The sequence below is a fragment of the Neovison vison genome, chromosome 2, assembly GCF_020171115.1.
Source record: "Neovison vison isolate M4711 chromosome 2, ASM_NN_V1, whole genome shotgun sequence".
NCBI classification, from domain to species: Eukaryota; Metazoa; Chordata; class Mammalia; order Carnivora; family Mustelidae; genus Neogale; species Neogale vison.
In genome coordinates, this window is record NC_058092.1 from 14242628 (window position 1) to 14259580 (window position 16953).

General features: G+C 48.8%; 1 protein-coding gene across 1 annotated transcript in view; it reads right to left on the reverse strand.

Annotated features, from left to right (window-relative positions):
* TMCO4 (transmembrane and coiled-coil domains 4) overlaps window positions 1–12569 on the reverse strand; it is an 85640-nt gene extending 73071 nt beyond the window's left edge. The window contains exons 1-4 of the mRNA XM_044237309.1: window positions 12502–12569; window positions 7847–7954; window positions 3287–3432; window positions 232–409 (exon numbers count right to left, since the gene is read on the reverse strand). Coding sequence (XP_044093244.1) covers window positions 232–401 — 170 coding nt within the window. The 5' untranslated portion in view covers window positions 402–409; window positions 3287–3432; window positions 7847–7954; window positions 12502–12569. The remainder of the gene's footprint in view (window positions 1–231; window positions 410–3286; window positions 3433–7846; window positions 7955–12501) is intronic.
* Window positions 12570–16953: the final 4384 nt, after the last annotated feature.

A 16953-nucleotide genomic window follows, 5' to 3' on the forward strand; every position in this document is an offset into this window, starting at 1 on the left:
GTTGGGTCTCTGCCTTCAGCTCAGGTCATGATCTCAGGGTCCTAGGATCGAGGCCCACATTGGGCTCTCTGCTCAGTAGGGAGCCTGTTCCCCACCCCCTGCCTCTCTGCCTGCCTATCTGCTGCTTGTGATCTCTCTCTCTGTCAAATAAATAAATAAAATCTTAAAAAAAAAAACAAACTGGTTCCCTGAGAAAGCTTGACACTCCCTCTGTGAGACAACAGCACTCACCTTTGCTCAGGTTCTGGAAAGAGCTGGGACAGGGAGACGCCACAGAGGGCGGCATAGGCAAAGCGGTTGGCCTCGGCCAGCTCGCGGCCCGTGGGCAGAGGCGACTCCCCCTCCACAGCTGGCTCGGGTACTAGAGGCAGCCTCTGGCTCGATCTTTCCCGTGTGGCCATTTCCAACCCTGCAGGAAAAAAAAAATCTCAGTGAAAAATGCAACCGGGGGTAGGTAAAATTTATGTAAATGGCACACAATGACTACCAATCATGAAAGAAAAGGCTGATAATTTGAACCTTCATTCAAGGTAAGAACTGCTATTCATCATCACCCAGAGACTGAAAATACACACCAGGGACTTGGGACAGATATTTTCAATGGATATCAACAAAGAATTTGTACCCATAGTATATAAACAACCCCTATAAAGTCATGAAGAAAAAGAAATAAGGCAAAATTTAAAATAGGCAAAACACCTGAACAGGCACCTCATAAAAGATACCCAATGACCAACGAACACATAAAGTTCAATGTTGTTAGTCATCAGAGAAATAAAGCAAAGCTCCAATGAGACAGTGCTATCTATTCATCAGAATGGCTAAAATTGAAAGTCTGACAATACTAAGTGTTGGCGAGGAAAGGGATACATAAGACTTCCACACATTACTGGGGGGAGTATTTGCGGTACAACCTTTTGGAAAATGGTTGGACATTTTTCACTAAAGTTAAATGTATGTCTTTTCTATGCCCCAGAAATTCTACTCCTGAGAAACAAGGACTAATGTCCACCAGAGGGCACGTACATGAATGCTCATAGAAGCTCCATTCACAATAGTCCCAAACCAGAAGCAAGCTCCATGTTTGTCTGCAGTGGAATGGAAAAACTGCACCATATTCAGACCACAGAATATCACAAAGCAATGAAAAAGGGTAAGTCTGGCTAACCGCAACAACATGAGTGAACCTACAGGCACAATGATAAGCAGACAAACTTATCTGCGGAATCGTGTTTGTATGAATGAAAAACAGGTCGAACCAATCTAGGGTGAAAGAAGATAGAAGAGAGGTTGCCCATGGCAGGCAGTGAGTACTGGCTCGGATGGGGCACAGTGAGGCTTCTGGATGATGGAAATGTTCTGTATCTATATCACCCACTGTGATTACATGGATGTAAATATACTTAAAAATTCACCAAGCTGTAGGCTTACGATTTGTTTTCTCCATGTAGGTCACACGACCCTGAGATCTTGACCTGAGCCAAAATCAAGAGTTGGACACCTTCACTGACCAAGCCCCCCCGCCAGTGCCCCCTGTCTCCCCGCAAAAGGCAAGCAGAGTATTTGCCATTTGGTCACCTGCTCTGCCCTAAGACCCAGACCAGGGAGTCACATATCATTTTCCCTTCTTCATGCATCCAGCACACACTTACTGAATGTCTGCAGTATTCCAAGGCCTGTTCAGAGAGCTAGGGGCGTAGCAGGAAACAAAACTATATATATATATATATATATATACACACACACACACACACACACCTTATATAGAAGGTATAGAATATATACCTTATATTCTATTGGTAATACAGGTAAACAAATACTTTAAATACATATTATTTAAGGGGCGCCTGGGTGGCACAGTCGGTTAAGCGTCTGCCTTCGGCTCAGGTCATGATCCCAGGGTTCTGGGATCAAGTCCCACGTCAGGCTCCCTGCTCCGTGGGGAGCCTGCTTTCCCCTCTCTCTCTGCCTGCCACTCCCCCTACTTGTGATCATGTGTACTCTCTTTCTCTCTCTCTAACAAATAAACAAAGAAATAAAGTCTTTAAAATATATCTGTATCTATCTATCTATCTATATATTATTTAAGATAAAAATAAGTATTATGAGGGGCGCCTGGGTGGCTCAGTGGGTTAAGCCACTGCCTTCGGCTCAGGTCATGATCTCAGGGACCTGGGATCGAGTCCCACATCGGGCTCTCAGCTCAGCAGGGAGCCTGCTTCTTCCTCCTCTCTCTCTGCCTGCCTCTTTGCCTACTTGTGATCTCTCTCTGTCAAATAAATAAATAAAATCTTTAAAAAAAAAATAAGTATTATGAAAATACAGCAGAGTGTTGGGATAGAGGAGTAGAAGTACTTTATAGCCTGGGAGGTCAGGGAGGGCTTCTCAGAGGAGGTGGCATTTAGGCGGAGGCAGAATGATGTGAAGGTCAGAGGAGGAGTGTCCCAGGCAGAGGAAACAGCAGGGATGAAGGCCTAGAGGACGGACCAGCTTGTGTATTCGAAAGTGCAGTGACAGCCAGTGTGGCTATAGCATAGTGAGCAAGCCGGGTTTGGGGGCATGAGACGGAGTTTGTGGCGGAAGAAACGAGCGGGTGGAGGAGTTGCTGGGGGCCACACCATGTGGGACCACATCCTCCCAGCTCACGAGTCAGATTACATCATGAAGGCAGCAACCACGGGGATGCTGAGTAAGGGTTTGACTAATTTTGCAAGTGCCTGCGAGACTATAATTATTTTCCAACAGAAAGCTTTTTATTTTATTTTATTTATTTTTAAAGATTTTATTTATTTATTTGACAGACAGAGGTCACAAGTAGGCAGAGAGGCAGGCAGAGAGAGAGAGGGGGATGCAGGCTCCCAGCTGAGCAGAGCCCCCGATGCGGGGCTCGATCCCAGGACCCTGGGATCATGACCTGAGCTGAAGACAGAGGCTTTAACTCACTGAGCTACCCAGGCGCCCCCAACAGAAAGCTTTTTAAAAAGCAGCAGGATGCCTCTACAGATTTTTAAAGACCTTTTCTTAAGTTCTAAGCAAATGAAAAATAAAAGTCCACTTTACCCCAAATGAACTAGTTCATTTAATAAATATATACATGCACCCATAGGCACCAGGTGTCACCCCACGTGCCGTGGCACAGCGGAGACGAAGACAGACAGCAGCGCTCCAACCTGGAGGATGTTCCAGCAAAGGAGACAGACGATATGCAAACTCGTAATGTTTAAGATGAGACAGCCTTAAATAATGGCGAGGATGTAAAGAACAAGAAACCTTAAAGAACACTCACCCAGATTTCAGGACAGTTGCGGGCCTCCCTTCTCTAAGTCTGAAAACAGGCTGTTCAGCTTCTTGAAGGTTCTTGGAGAAATATGCAAATTGCCCTGGGGGGAGCAAACCGGAAAAACCGGCCGGTGGGTCCATAGGGTGTGGGATCTGGAGGAGGAGAGACTGGTTAGCTCTGGGGTTCAGGGGAGACTCGATGCTACTTATATTCTCCTCTGGGCCTTGGCCCCAGCACGTTCCTCTCCCTGGGATGCTTTTCTCGGGAGGCTGGCAGTCACGGCCACTCACTGAGCACAGCCTGGGCCCCTGGCATGCGTCTTCTCATTTAATATCCCCTTTCTAGCTCCTCATAACCCGGGATGTGGTTATAGCGCCCGGCAGCCGCAGGAAGACCGGCACAGGGTCTCCTTCCTATCTGTCACTGGTGCCCTAAGCAGTCCCCTTGCCAGAGCGGATGCTCAGAAGACGTCTGTTACAGGGGCACCTGGGTGGCTCAGTTAAGCATTTGCCTTCAGCTCAGGTCATGATCCCAGGGTCGTGGGATCGAGCCCTGCATGGGGCTTCCTGCTCAGTGGGGAGCCTGCTTCTCCCTCCAAAGATGTCTTACAGGAACAAATGAAGGAAGAGCTAGATTTTCCTGCTTAAGCAAGAGCTAGATTTTCCTGCTAATTCTCTTCCCAAAGACACTCCTGTTCTTTTTTTTTTTTCTTTCTTTTTTTAAAGATTTTATTTATTTATCAGAGAGAGAGAGGGAGAGAGAGCGAGCACAGGCAGACAGAATGTCAGGCAGAGGCAGAGAGGGAAGCAGGCTCCCTGCTGAGCAAGGAGCCCGATGTGGGACTCGATCCCAGGACCCTGGGACCATGACCTGAGCCGAAGGCAGCTGCTTAACCAACTGAGCCACCCAGGCGTCCCGACACTCCTGTTCTTAAATCGAACATCAGATGAGGAAGGGAGATGGGGCAGGGACCAAGCACCTGGAAGGACCCAGGGTTCCCCAAAACTTCAAATAATCTGAGTTTCCTCCTAATGGCCATTTTCCATGCCAAAGAGCCAGAATATTATTTTCCGCCTCTTTAATCCTTTTGAAAGTTATTATCAGGGATAAGGCCCTGTTCCTGAATAGCCCCTTCCCGTGGGGCATGAGAATGTGCCCACACCATTCCTACAAACGACGAAATTCAAGCCCAACCATGTTAAAAAGACACAGAAAAGGGGTGCCTGGATGACTCAGCGGGTTAAGCCTCTGCCTTCGGCTCAGGTCATTGATATCAGGGTCCTGGGATCGAGCCCCACATCGGGCTCTTTGCTTAGCAAGGAGCCTGCTTCCCCTTCTCTTTCTGACTGCCTCTCTGCCTACTTCTGATCTCTCTCTCTGTCAAATAAATAAAATCTTAAAAAAAAAAAAAAAAGACACAGAGAAGACAAAACGGCTGGAAGGATATTCTCCCGAACTCTCTATGAAAAGTGAGATACCAGAGACTTTTCAGGATTTTCTGTTTCCTGCCATCAATATGCGTTGCTTCCGAACTCTAAAGAAAGTTAGTATATGTGGAGACCCGCAGAGACTGTCTCCACCTTTCAGCAGGAGGGTCTTGGATTCTGGATTGTGATTGTTTCTCTTTATTGATTATGTTCTATGAATTTTTGGTAATGAGTATATATTGATTTTAAGATCAGAAAAAAAAAAAGTCATGATTTTAAATGATAATGTGGTATGCGGAGGCCGGCTCATTCTCGCTGGGGAGAACTGATTCTGCCTGACTCCGGCAGCCTGAGATGGACCACAGCCGAAGGAATGACACCACAGAAAGTGGGAGATGCTACGCAGGATGGGTTCTATTTTCCAGAGAGCTGGTTAACAGCACATCACTGGATATACAATATGATTCCAGGTAGGTTTTTATAAAATGTTTCACAGACCAAAAAGAGCACAAGCAAATCTATCCAAGTGTTAATGACCACTGTCTCTTGGTGGCGGGGCTGTGGGACTAGATGTAATTGGGTTTTGTTCTTCCTATTTTTGTGTACTTTTTTTTTTTTAACAAGATTTTATTTATTTGAGAGAGAGAGAACATGAGAGAGAGAGAGAGAGAGAGCAAGTAGAGCAGGCGTTGAGGGTGGGGAGGAAGGGGCAGGTAGGGAGAGGGAGAAGCAGACTCCCCGCTGAGCATGGAGCCCCACACCGGGCTCCATCCCAGGACCCCGGGATCTTGACCTGAGCCGAAGGCAGATGCTTAACCAACTGAGTCACCCAGGAGCCCCAATTTTCTGTATTTTTCACGTTTTCCATCCTGAGTGCATTAGTACTTTTATAATGCAAAAAAATTTTGTTTAATTAAAAACAATTTTGCTCTTGATCCTCAGAAGAGGAGTGCTTTATCTCAGACAGCCTTGGGCCTGGGTGGCCCATCGGCCTGAGGTCACAGTTAAGTCCCAATCCACTGACCAACAACCAGGTCTTGTAACCAACAGAATGGGCGAGGGGCAGCGTGACAGGCTGAGGCAAGCCCCATGCTGGTGTGGAGGAGGAGCCCCTGTTTCCGACCCTGCGGATTCTTCGCCGGGATGGGCTGGGCCCCCAAACTCTCCCAGCTGACAGAGTGTGCTGGCAGCTGTGGGGCGCGGAGATCTGTCACCTGAACGGTCTACACTGGTCCTCAGAGGACTCTACCCCTTGCTTGGTCTGATTTGGGAACAGGGTCTGGTCCAAGGGGAACTGAGATTCTCGAGAATGTCTGAGAAGCTAAAGCCGTTTTCAGAGGGAGTGCCGGCTTCTCGCGGTGAGAAGACCCGTGGTCAGGGCTCATGGTGACTCCTGGGGCCGCCTAGAGTGCAGGGAGCTGGTCCAGCAGCACCCAGGGCCTAGGAGGTCAATGACAGATGGAGTAACTTCTGGACATCAAGGGTCTCCTGGGGATCTGTCCCGGTCCAGGTGCTGCGAAGACACCAAGGGACTCTGAGAAAGGTGTGCACTTGACTCAGAAGAAAGAGCACCCGCTGGCAGGGAGAGGACATACACACACTGAGAACCAGCAGGGCCGAACGGTCACCCACGGCTGGACTGCAAAGGCCAGGCCCAGGACGGACGGGCGTTACGCCAGTGTGGGCGGTGGCCTGATGGTCTCTGATTATGAGCTTTATCTAGCCTGCGACATTACCTATGCCAGAAAATGCTGGCTGAGCTCTTAGGGTCAATAGTGATGGTAGAGAGCCATTCCACACAGCTGTCCTCAGCTCTGCGAGCACCCACAGTAGGTGCCCCACTCATATTTGCTGAGGAAGGCCACATAAACCCAGCGGGATTTCTTCCTGGGGGGCGGGGAATGAAAACCCCCCGAGTCAGCGGCGCAGAGACAATAAGTATGATCAGTATCGTCCTGAAACATCCTTTAAATCATCCTTAAAACACCATGACCTGAGCCTTTAGGAGATCACATGCAAGAATTAATTTCTCTTGTGTTTCTTATTTTTTTAAATGCAGATTTTTTTTATTTATTTGAGAGAAAGAGAGAGTGCACATGAGCCGTGGGGAGGGGCAGACAGAGAGGGAGAAGCAGAGCCCCCACGGAGCAGGGAGCCCAATGTGGGGCTCGATCCCACAACCCTGCGATCATGACCCGAGCCAAAGGCAGAGGCTGAACTGACTGAGCCACCCAGGCGCCCCTGAACTTCTTCTGTGTTCCTTACATGGCAGCCCATTATGGCCTTTTTAACCCCTTAGAGCGGTCAGTGGAGGCCAAGGTCAAATTTGATGTGAATGTGTGTATATGGAGTGGGTGGGGAGAGATGTTCTTTTCCTCTTTCCTTCCTTTTCTGGTGAACTGGTTATAATGGAGGTCTTTCTTTCTTTCTTCTTTTTAGAGAGGGGGATGGAGGGAGGGGAAGAAGGAGAGGGAGAATCAAGCAGATTCCACGCCCCATGCATAGCCTGATGGTGGGGCTCGATCTCATAACCCTGAGATCATGACCTGAGCTGAAATCAAGTTGGACACTTAGCTGACTAAGCCACCCAGGCACCCCTACGGTTGAGTTTTTTTTTTTTTTTTAAGATCTTATTTATTTATCTGACAGACAGAGATCACAAGTAGGCAGAGTGGCAGGCAGAGAGAGAGAGGAGGAAGCAGGCTCCCTGCAGAGCGGGGGGCCTGATATGAGGCTCGATCCCAGGACCCTGGGATCATGACCTGAGCCGAAGGCAGAGGCTTGACCCACTGAGCCACCCAGGCACCCCTACAGTTGAGCTCGTGGTACAGTAACAGAAGCATCACTAGTGGGATAACAATAATATTACGAGAGGGCCAGGGACTAACTGTTCTGGAGCCAAAGAGAAAGAAAAGGACTCAGTTGAAGAAACCCTTCACAACAAATAGAGCTACAGCATTATTCTTAGGCCAGAAACTCTGAAGACAGTAGTTCAAAGTTCATACAAACACATACCCATACCCACACACACACAACCTTGAGATGGTTCTAGAAGGGAGGATTCAAGGCAGTCCCCATTCACTACCCCCCACCTCGCCCCCCTCCAGCATTTTAGAAGAGAAACCCATTCATTCTATACCTCTCTCTGGAAGTTAAATTGGAAGCCACTGTTCCAGGTAGCATTTCAGGAGGTCTCCATGGCAACAGTTCCGACACAGAAGAATCCAGAGGGTTTCAGAGAATCCCGCTACAGACCAGAAGAAGAGAAGGATGTTGGCACGGAGGGAGAGTTCCTATCCCATCTAACTTCAGCAGCCTGGAGGATGGGCAGGTGGTAGAGTGGGGGGAACAGCGTGCCATTGGGATAGACACTCAGGTTGTATGATGTTCTGTCCACATCATGGTTGCTCCATTCCTCCCCTGCTACCGCCCTGGAACAAGGCAACATCATCTCCGGTGGATCCCGGCAGAAGCCGCCCCACCAGTCTCCCGCTCCATCTGTTCTCCCTGCTAGCCGTCCACCACGCTGCAGCCAGGAGCTCTGTCTCCACCTGAAGTCAGATCATGTCCTTCTCTGCTCCAAACCTCTGCTAACCGCTTTCCAGAGTCACAGCTCTTCCAGCGGCGCCTGCGCCATATGCAACCTGGCCCCTGGTCTCTCCACCTACCTCCCCTTCTGCCCTTCACTCGCTCCGCTCCACCGTACATCCTCCTTGCTGCTTCTGGGGCCCGGAATGCTCTTCCCGCCAACAACCACATGGCCGACTCCCTTCACCTCCTCCCTGTCTCTTTTCAAATCTCGCAGCTCAGTGAGACCACTCAGCCCCTGCTTTCCATCCCAATCCCTTTTCCCTGGCTCCCCTGCTTGGTCCCCAGCACGAATCTCTGTCTGCCATACTGGATCATTCACTTGTTTACACCTATTACTTATTGTCTGTCCCTTTCTGCCCTTATGCAAGCACAGCAGGCACTTACAGACATCTGCTGAATGAACGGTGGTTTCTACTTGGGAATCACTAAAACATAATGAGAGGCACATCTGCTGAGGACGGAGGTGGGGCGGGGAATGGCAAAATGTGTGATGTTCACTTGATCTGTTGGTTTTCAAATCGCCCCACAGGGCCCCAGGGCCTTACTCTGGTGGGCAAGAGGAGATACAGTGGGGACCCTTAATGCCTCGTCTTCAAATTATAGCAGTAAATAATCCAGGGTACTATCCCTCCAAAAGAAACGAATATATGTATTTATATATATAATATGAATATATATTATATACATATAAATATATGTATATATACACACATACGTGTGTGTGTGTGTGTGTGTGTGTATAATTTATGAATGTATTTATTTATTTGAGAGAGAGCACATGCACACACATGTGTCAGTGGTGGGGGTGCAGGGGGAGAGGGAGAAGCACACTCCCTGCTGAGCTCAGAGCCCCACACAGGGCTCAATCCCAGGACCCCGAGATCATGACCTGAGCCGAAGGCAGATGCATAACCAACTGAGCCACCCAGGTGCCTCTCAGCCTTACATTTTAAAAAATTTATTTATTTATATTACTTTATTTTATTTATTTATTTGACAAACAGAGATCACAAGTAGGCAGAGAGGCAAGCAGAGAGAGAGGGGGAAGCAGGCTCCCCGCCAAGCAGAGAGCCTGATGCAGGGCTCGATCCTAGGACCCTGGGATCATGACCTGAGCCAAAGGCAGAGGCTTTAACCCACTGAACCACCTAGGCGCACCCCTCAGCCTTTCATTTTTAAAGAAGGACTATATGGTTTTATATAAAGTGAGGTTCCCATATTTGCTCAAATGGTACTCCCAAATGTAGATTTCATTCCTGAGCACCTCTCAGCAAACCTGGTCCAGTCCTGGAAGTCAGGAGGGCACAGCTGGGGTGGTAACAGGGGATAGGCGGAAATTACCCCGAGATGAGTATGCAACTCCCTCCTGAATTAAACCTCCCGCACTACTGGGGATATCTCGTGGCCTGGGGTTGGGCTCAGATCAGAAGGATAAGGTGATGTTAACCTGGGGAAAGGGAGATACAGGAGGAATGGTGGTCTAGTGGAGCATGTGCAAAGGCCCTGAGGAGGGAGGAGGCAGCATGCCGCAAGCACAGAGGGCTACTGATGAAGTGGCCTGAGATGGGGCTGGAGGTGTAGGCTAAACGGTACAGGGCCTTATGGTCCAGGTTAATGGTCTTGTTGTTTGCCCTAAAATGAACAGGAAACTACAGCAGAATTTTAAGCCGAGGGTGGTGCAAGTGAATTGGCCCGAATGCCCAAGTGGAGGGCGGCTAAGTAGAAAGTGGACTGGGGTCCCCCCTTCGATTCCCTTCTGACCACTAGTGCACACTCAAGGCAGCAAGCCCCCCCCATCTCATCTGCAGCACCAGTTTAACATGTACAGCAGTGTTTGCAACACACACAGGCCATAAAGGACCAGATGACATTTCTCAGGTCTCCCCTGTGCGGGCCCAGGTAGCTGGTCCTGCCTTTGAGGCCTAGAGCACCAGCCTGGAGCACCTGTGCAGGCTCAGGAGAAATTCTGTAGGCTTCAACCTTCACGAACTCTCAACGCTAAGCTATGGCAACCTACTTGGCCAACCTACTCGGCGCCCATCCAATTGCTCCTGGGCCTTTGGCAGAAAAAGCAAAAAGGCTCCCAGAGCACCAGCCCCAGGCCCTTTGTGGTTTCAGCTACTTTCCTCTTTATGACAACCTTAGAGGCAGCATTTTACAAATGAGGAAACTGAGGCACAGGGTGGTCATGTGGCTGATCAAGATGACTCAGGAGGCCACTAAGCCCCTAGGGACCTGAGCCCACATCTGTCCGCTACCACTAGCCCGCGACAGCAAGCACTGTTAGAAGGTGAAATGCTGTGGGGCAAACAGTCTGTTTCTGACCTCGAGAGGGAGTCTCAGCCTCCTTGCCTGGAACTCAGCCAACCACCCCCACCTCTGCCTCTTACATCTCTCTGCCGAGAGCGGTAACAGAGTACCCACAGGGTCACTGGAGCCTCTAAATAAATACGCTCTAAGTAAATACACCCTCGCTCACTCCTGATGTGGCAGGGCCTCGGCCAGAGGCCACATTTTAGACCGTCCTTTACCATTCAAGAAGCATTCTGGGGGCGCCTGGGTGGCTCAGTGGGTTAAGCCGCTGCCTTCGGCTCAGGTCATGATCTCAGGGTCCTGGGATCGAGTCCCACATCGGGCTCCCTGCTTAGCAGGGAGCCTGCTTCCCTCTATCTCTCTCTCTCTCTGCCTGCCTCTCCGTCTACTTGTGATCTCTCTCTGTCAAATAAATAAATAAAATCTTTAAAAAAAAAAAAAAAAAGCAGCATTCTGACATGGTACCATCCACGCCAGGCACTTTTACCACCCCTGTTGGATGATAATGAAACAGAGGCCCACAGAGTTCCTTTGGATCACCCTCTACCCACCTAGCTCCTCCCCACCAAATCCCTGGGGAGTCCGGAGAAAGCTCAGGCTGTCTGGGCATCTTGAACGAGGCCCACGAGATAGGAGGTTCAATTGACGCGAGGAGGTTCAATCTTTCTCTGCTCTCGTCACATACTTCACAGCTGGTAACATTCCAGGGGTCTGTCCTCTCAGCCCAGCCCTTCCCACCCCTCCACCCTCCAAATGGACAACAGTGTTTTATTCCACTCTTCCTAGGGTAGTCCTCAAGGGCAACACTTCTCTTGTTCACGGCTGTATTTTCAGTGCCTAAACAGTGCACACACTGGGGCACACAGTAGGTGCTCAATATGTGTCTAATAAATGAATGGATGCCCCTAAAATGTAAAGGGGTTTCACATTTTCTGCAGTGAAATGAACACTGAGTCAGGGAAAAGAGAACTAACACGTTAACTCCTACTTTGTGTCAGGCAGCGGTCTCTAGGCCAAGACCTAGAGTCTAGGCCCGCTGTGCTCTTAACTCTGACTCTGGAGCAGAGCAGAGAAAGGACACGGTGAAAGCCTGCTTCGTCTCTGTGCCAGGCACTGACTGGGTCAGGCTCTGGAGTCAGGTAACCCAGGTTCTTAAAATGTTCTCCTTCCTAGGGGTGCTGTCTTGGGGGAATTCTTCTCTCTGAGCCTGTTTACCTCTCTATCTGGTCCCCCCAAAAGTTAGTAGCAGTTCCTCTTTCCTGCTACACCAACAGGTGGCAGGGTGAGAAGTATAGCCCATCTGTAATTGGGGGCCTGGGCTTTTTTTCCAGCCCTCGCCTGAATTCTCAGTCTGAATATGTGCTATGAAATCATAGGGCTATAAGGGCAAGGAGAGAGGGGGGTGAGGGGATGCCGGAGGCCTTCCCACTAGTCCGTGGAGGGGACTCTGGGACAAGGGAAAGCCCAGTGACCCTGTGTAACCTTGGGCAAGTTCCTTCCTCTCCCTGGATCTCACTTATCAAGGGAGGTACTGAGCAACCTTTACTGGCTCAGAGCCCTGAGCTGGGAGGCAGAAGGTGCCTGAGTGCACCGCCCGGCCTCAGTTTCCCCATCCGCCACTCTGTATAATTCCTAAAGGCGCTTTCGGCTCTAAAAGCAACCAAGCAACAACCACGCAGCCTTGAACCCCAAGCAGGCAGCGCCTGGAGCACCTCGTGGCCACTCCTCGGGAGGCCTGGCGCCCACGAGGGGCAGAGGGCGGGGTGGGGGGCAAAGGCCCGCAGGGCCTGGTTGGGCCTTGAAGGAGTAACCCTGGTGAGGCCAGAGGTGGGGAGTGGCCCTGGCGTGGGCGAACTCCGCCCGCGGCCCGGCGCAACCCGTATTTCTTACCTGGCGGCGGCGGCAGCGGCGGCGGCAAAGGCAAGGACTCCTCCCGCCCCGCTAGCCTCCTCGGCCTCGGCCCCGCCCCCGCCCCGCCCCGCCCCCTCCCCGCCCCCTCGGTCTCTCCCGGCCGATTCCGCAGCCTGTATCTCCGGGATCTCCCGGCCACCCCGCCCCTCCTGCCCGGCAGGCCCCGCCCCCCCTGCCCGGCTGGTCCCGCCTCTTGCGCACACTGTACCGGGCGCGTGGGCCGGCCTTCCGGCCCCGGTCTCACGCACTGCGTGTCCCAACACGGCTCTGCTCGTTGCCACCCCGCGACAGGGGAGCCGGCATCAGGAAGTGACGGGCCAGCTGGGGCGCGAGACGCGGTGTGTGGGTCTGGTTGCCTTCCAGGAAGCAGCAGGACCTCAGAGCCAGAGAGGACCCTGCAAGGCTCACTGGGGGATTCTGCTAGCCTGGGGGTTGGTCCCAGAGTGGAGGGCCAGCAAGCGACTTAGATGGAAACTTCCAAAAGTAAAGTGTGTAAAATCAAGGAACCAGCCACAGAAACAACCCTCCTGCCTGTATATACAGGACAGAGGGAGACACAGCGAGAGAAGGAACACAGGCAGGGAGCCCGATGCGGGGCTCGATATCAGGACCCTGGGATCATGATCTGAGCGGAAGGCAGACGCTCAATATTGGATTGAGCCACCCAGGCACCCCCTTGCTCTGATTCTTGTTTTAATGTGTCTAGAGCTAGTTTGGACCAATCTGGGGGCCTTCGTGTTTGAGGTTCCCTTGCCTGGCACTCTGCCTAGAGACATTCCTTTTTCTGCATCTGTTTCCAGCTTTCCGTTACCATCTCCACTCGGGGTGTCATCTGTATCTTCAAGGCTTAAATAAACTGTTTACAGTTTATTGTCTGCCATCCCACTAGAATTTTAAAACTCTGAGTGTAGGGATCTCGGCTGCCTTGTCCTCTGCTGTGTGCCCAGCCCCAGCAACTGTGCTGCGCACTTGGTGTTTAGAATTTTATGAATGAAAAATTATTCATTGTGTATCTGAAATTCAAACGTTACTCGGTGTCCCATGTATTTACCTGGCAATCCTACTGGAGCCCCAACCCCAGAGCTTCTGATTCTGTTGGTCTGGGGTCTGGCCAGGCATAACATTGTCCACAAACTCACCAGGTATTTCCAATGGGTGCATAGCTTCAGGAACCACTGTTGTCGGGCTTTGTCTATGGATTTTATTCTGCATGCGTTGGAAAGTTGTAGAAGGTCCTGGGCAGTGGTGTGACATGATCTGACCTTTTAAAAGGATCCCACTGGCTCCTTGCAAGGACAGAGGGATAAAAACAGGCATAGACAACCTGTTAGGAAGCTGTTGCAATGTTCAGCCCAGGGAAGGGACTTGTATTTGTTGCGTGGCTGCTACGGGCTAGGCATGAGGAAAGTATATAATGGAGGGCATAGAATCTGGATCCCAGCCCCAGACCTACCCAAAGGTTGAATTTTTCAGGGGTGTGGCAGCCCAAAACTATATTTTTAACAAGTTGCCCTGGTGATCTTATTTGGAACAACTAAATGGTTGGATTGGATTCTCCCAGAAACTATAGAAGTAACCATGAATACTGTTTCGGGGATATTAACTGAAATAGCAGGTGGCTGGCTCTACATGCTTTCTGTATTTACTTTATGTCATTCAGTCCTATGCAGTGGATACTATGATTAGCCCCATTTCGAAAAAGAAGGAACTGAGACTCAGAGCGGTTAAATACCTTGGCCAATGTCACTGAGAGACTAGATGGCAGAGCCAGGATTTGATCAAAGACTAAATTCGATTTGGACGATTCTGCCGTCCTGCCCTTCCACAGGCTTCAGTATCAACACAGGTTCAGAGATGTTTAGATGAGTTTCAGATCAAGAATCCCCAGTGGGAAAGGCTTCTTCATTATGTCCCGTAGATGTCTGTCCTTCCAGGATGTAGGTGGGGCTGGTCTGGCCTTGGTGTTCGTTGAATGGAACTCAATTATGGGGGTGATGTCACTGGAGGCAGCCCCCCATTCTTTCCTGTAGAGTATCCTTATGATGTCCTCATGGTGACTTTGAGACTGAAGGACCCAGGAGATTGTTTATGGTCCCTACTCTCCTAGCTGCCATGGGGAAGGACAGGAGACACCTTCAGAGGAGGCCTAAGGTGGAGGGCACTGCAGACGGTTTGTGGCTACCATGGATATTGTTATATTGCTGAAAAATCTCCTGTTTGTGTTTCCAAGGCATCATTGACCCGGGGAACTGAACATCTTTCTGTCAATTGGACCATCAACTGGCCCCATTAATTGGAATTGGAGAAGCTAGGCAGCTGGGGTTTGGGGTCAAAGCCACGTGGGTTAATATTTTCCCCTGATTCTACTTGTGCATTAGGTTATAATTTCATAGTTCTCTGCCTTATCTCTTACACAGAGGCTTGGGTAGGGATGACCTCTGTCTGCTTCTCATCTAAGAATGCTTTGCGCTTTCCCCTGCCCTCATATTTTCTAGTGGATGAGACCCACAGCATTAGTGATATGTGAGATAATTTAGCTGGTATGTGACCCTGCATTAACTCTCCCTGGATCATACACGAGAAAGTTATTACCTTTGAGCCTTATCCATTGAGAACACAGTTTAATGACATTGAATCTTTTTTTTTTTGAGGTACAATTTTTGTTTCCTGTAAACTACTAATCAAGGCCATTAATTAAACTCCTATTTAAACCATTTTTCTTTGTGACTTACAGGTTCACTAACAGAAAAGATATCTATACATATATATGTATACTTTTCCTTCTTTTTAGAAATGTATTGATATATCTTTAGTGTGTAAAATTATATACATTTAAGGAGTACAATTTGATATTTTGATGTATATATACCTTGTGAAAAGTTCACCTCGATCAAGTTAAATAACTTAACCTTTACATAAGTACCATTGATGGTGTGTGTGTGTGTGTGTGTGTGTTGAGAAAATTTACTTTAAGATCTGTCCTCTAAACCAAAGCTGAGGAAGAGTAGGGTAGTAGAGCTACCTTATGACCCAGCAATCACACTACTGGGTATTTACCCCAAAGACACAAATGTAGTGATCTGAAGGGGCACCTGTACGCCAATGTTGGTAGCAGCGATGTCCACAATAGCCAAACTGAGGAAAGGGCCCAGATGTCCATCAACAGATAAATGGATAAAGAAGATGTGGTATGTATATACAATGGAATACTATGCAGCCATCAAAAGAAGTGAAATCTTTCCATTTGCAATGACCTGGATGGAACAAGAGGGTATTATGCTAAGCAAAATAAGTCAATCGGAAAAAGACAATTCTCAAACGATCTCGATCATATGTAGAATTTAAGAACAAAACAGGATCATGGGGGAAAGGAGGGAAGAATAAAACATGACAAAATAAGAGAGGGAGATAAATCATAAAAGACTCTCAACCATAGGAAACAAAAACTGAGGGTTGCTGGAGGGAAAGGGGCTTGGGGGACAGGGTAATTGGGGGATGGACATTAAAGAAGGCATGTAATGTGATGAGTACTGCGTATTGTATAAGACTGATGAATCACTGAACTCTATCCTCTGAAACGAATTTAAGTTCAATTAATTAGCATATATTGAACACAATAATTTGAATAATTGAAACTAAATTCAATTAATTAGCATATATTGTGCTCAATATATGCTAATTAATTGAACTTAAATTAAAAAACAAGATCTATCCTCTTAGGAAATTTCAAGTCTCCAATACAGTATTGTTACCATGGTCGCCATGCTGTACATTGGATCTCCAGAGCTCATTCAGGCTTAACTAAAACTTTAACCTTTGATCAACATCTCATTTCTCCCTTCCCCCTGCCCCCAGGCCCTGACAACCACCAGTCTGTTCTCTGCTTCCACCCGTTTGACTCTTTAAGATTCCACACATGAGTGAGATCAGGCACTGTTTGTTTTTCTGCGTCCGGCTGGTTTCGCTTACGACAACGTCCTTCAGGTGCATCCACATGGTCATAAATTGGAGGACTTCCTTCTTTTCTACGTCCAAGCAATATTCACTGTCCTCTAACATTTGCTCATCTTCCTTTTTAACAAAGGGGGAATAAGCCTCCGCTCAGAACCTTTGGATCTCCAAAATACCGAGTTAGGATTGGATTCTTCTGTTATTTATTTATTTAATAAACTTAGTATTTGGAAGGACCTCAGATCGACAGAAAGCTTACCCAAGTAGTACAGAATTCTTACCTAAGAACCGTGGATCCTTCGCCCTGTTTCCCCTAGGTTCGTGTGTTACATAATCATGTTACATTTGTCACAACTAAGACACCAATATTGGTAAATTACTATTAACAAAAGTATGGACTTGACTTGCTGGTTTTTCTCCTTATGTCCTCTCACCATTCTAGAATCTGGTCCAGGATACCACAGGTGCTCAGTGTTATTT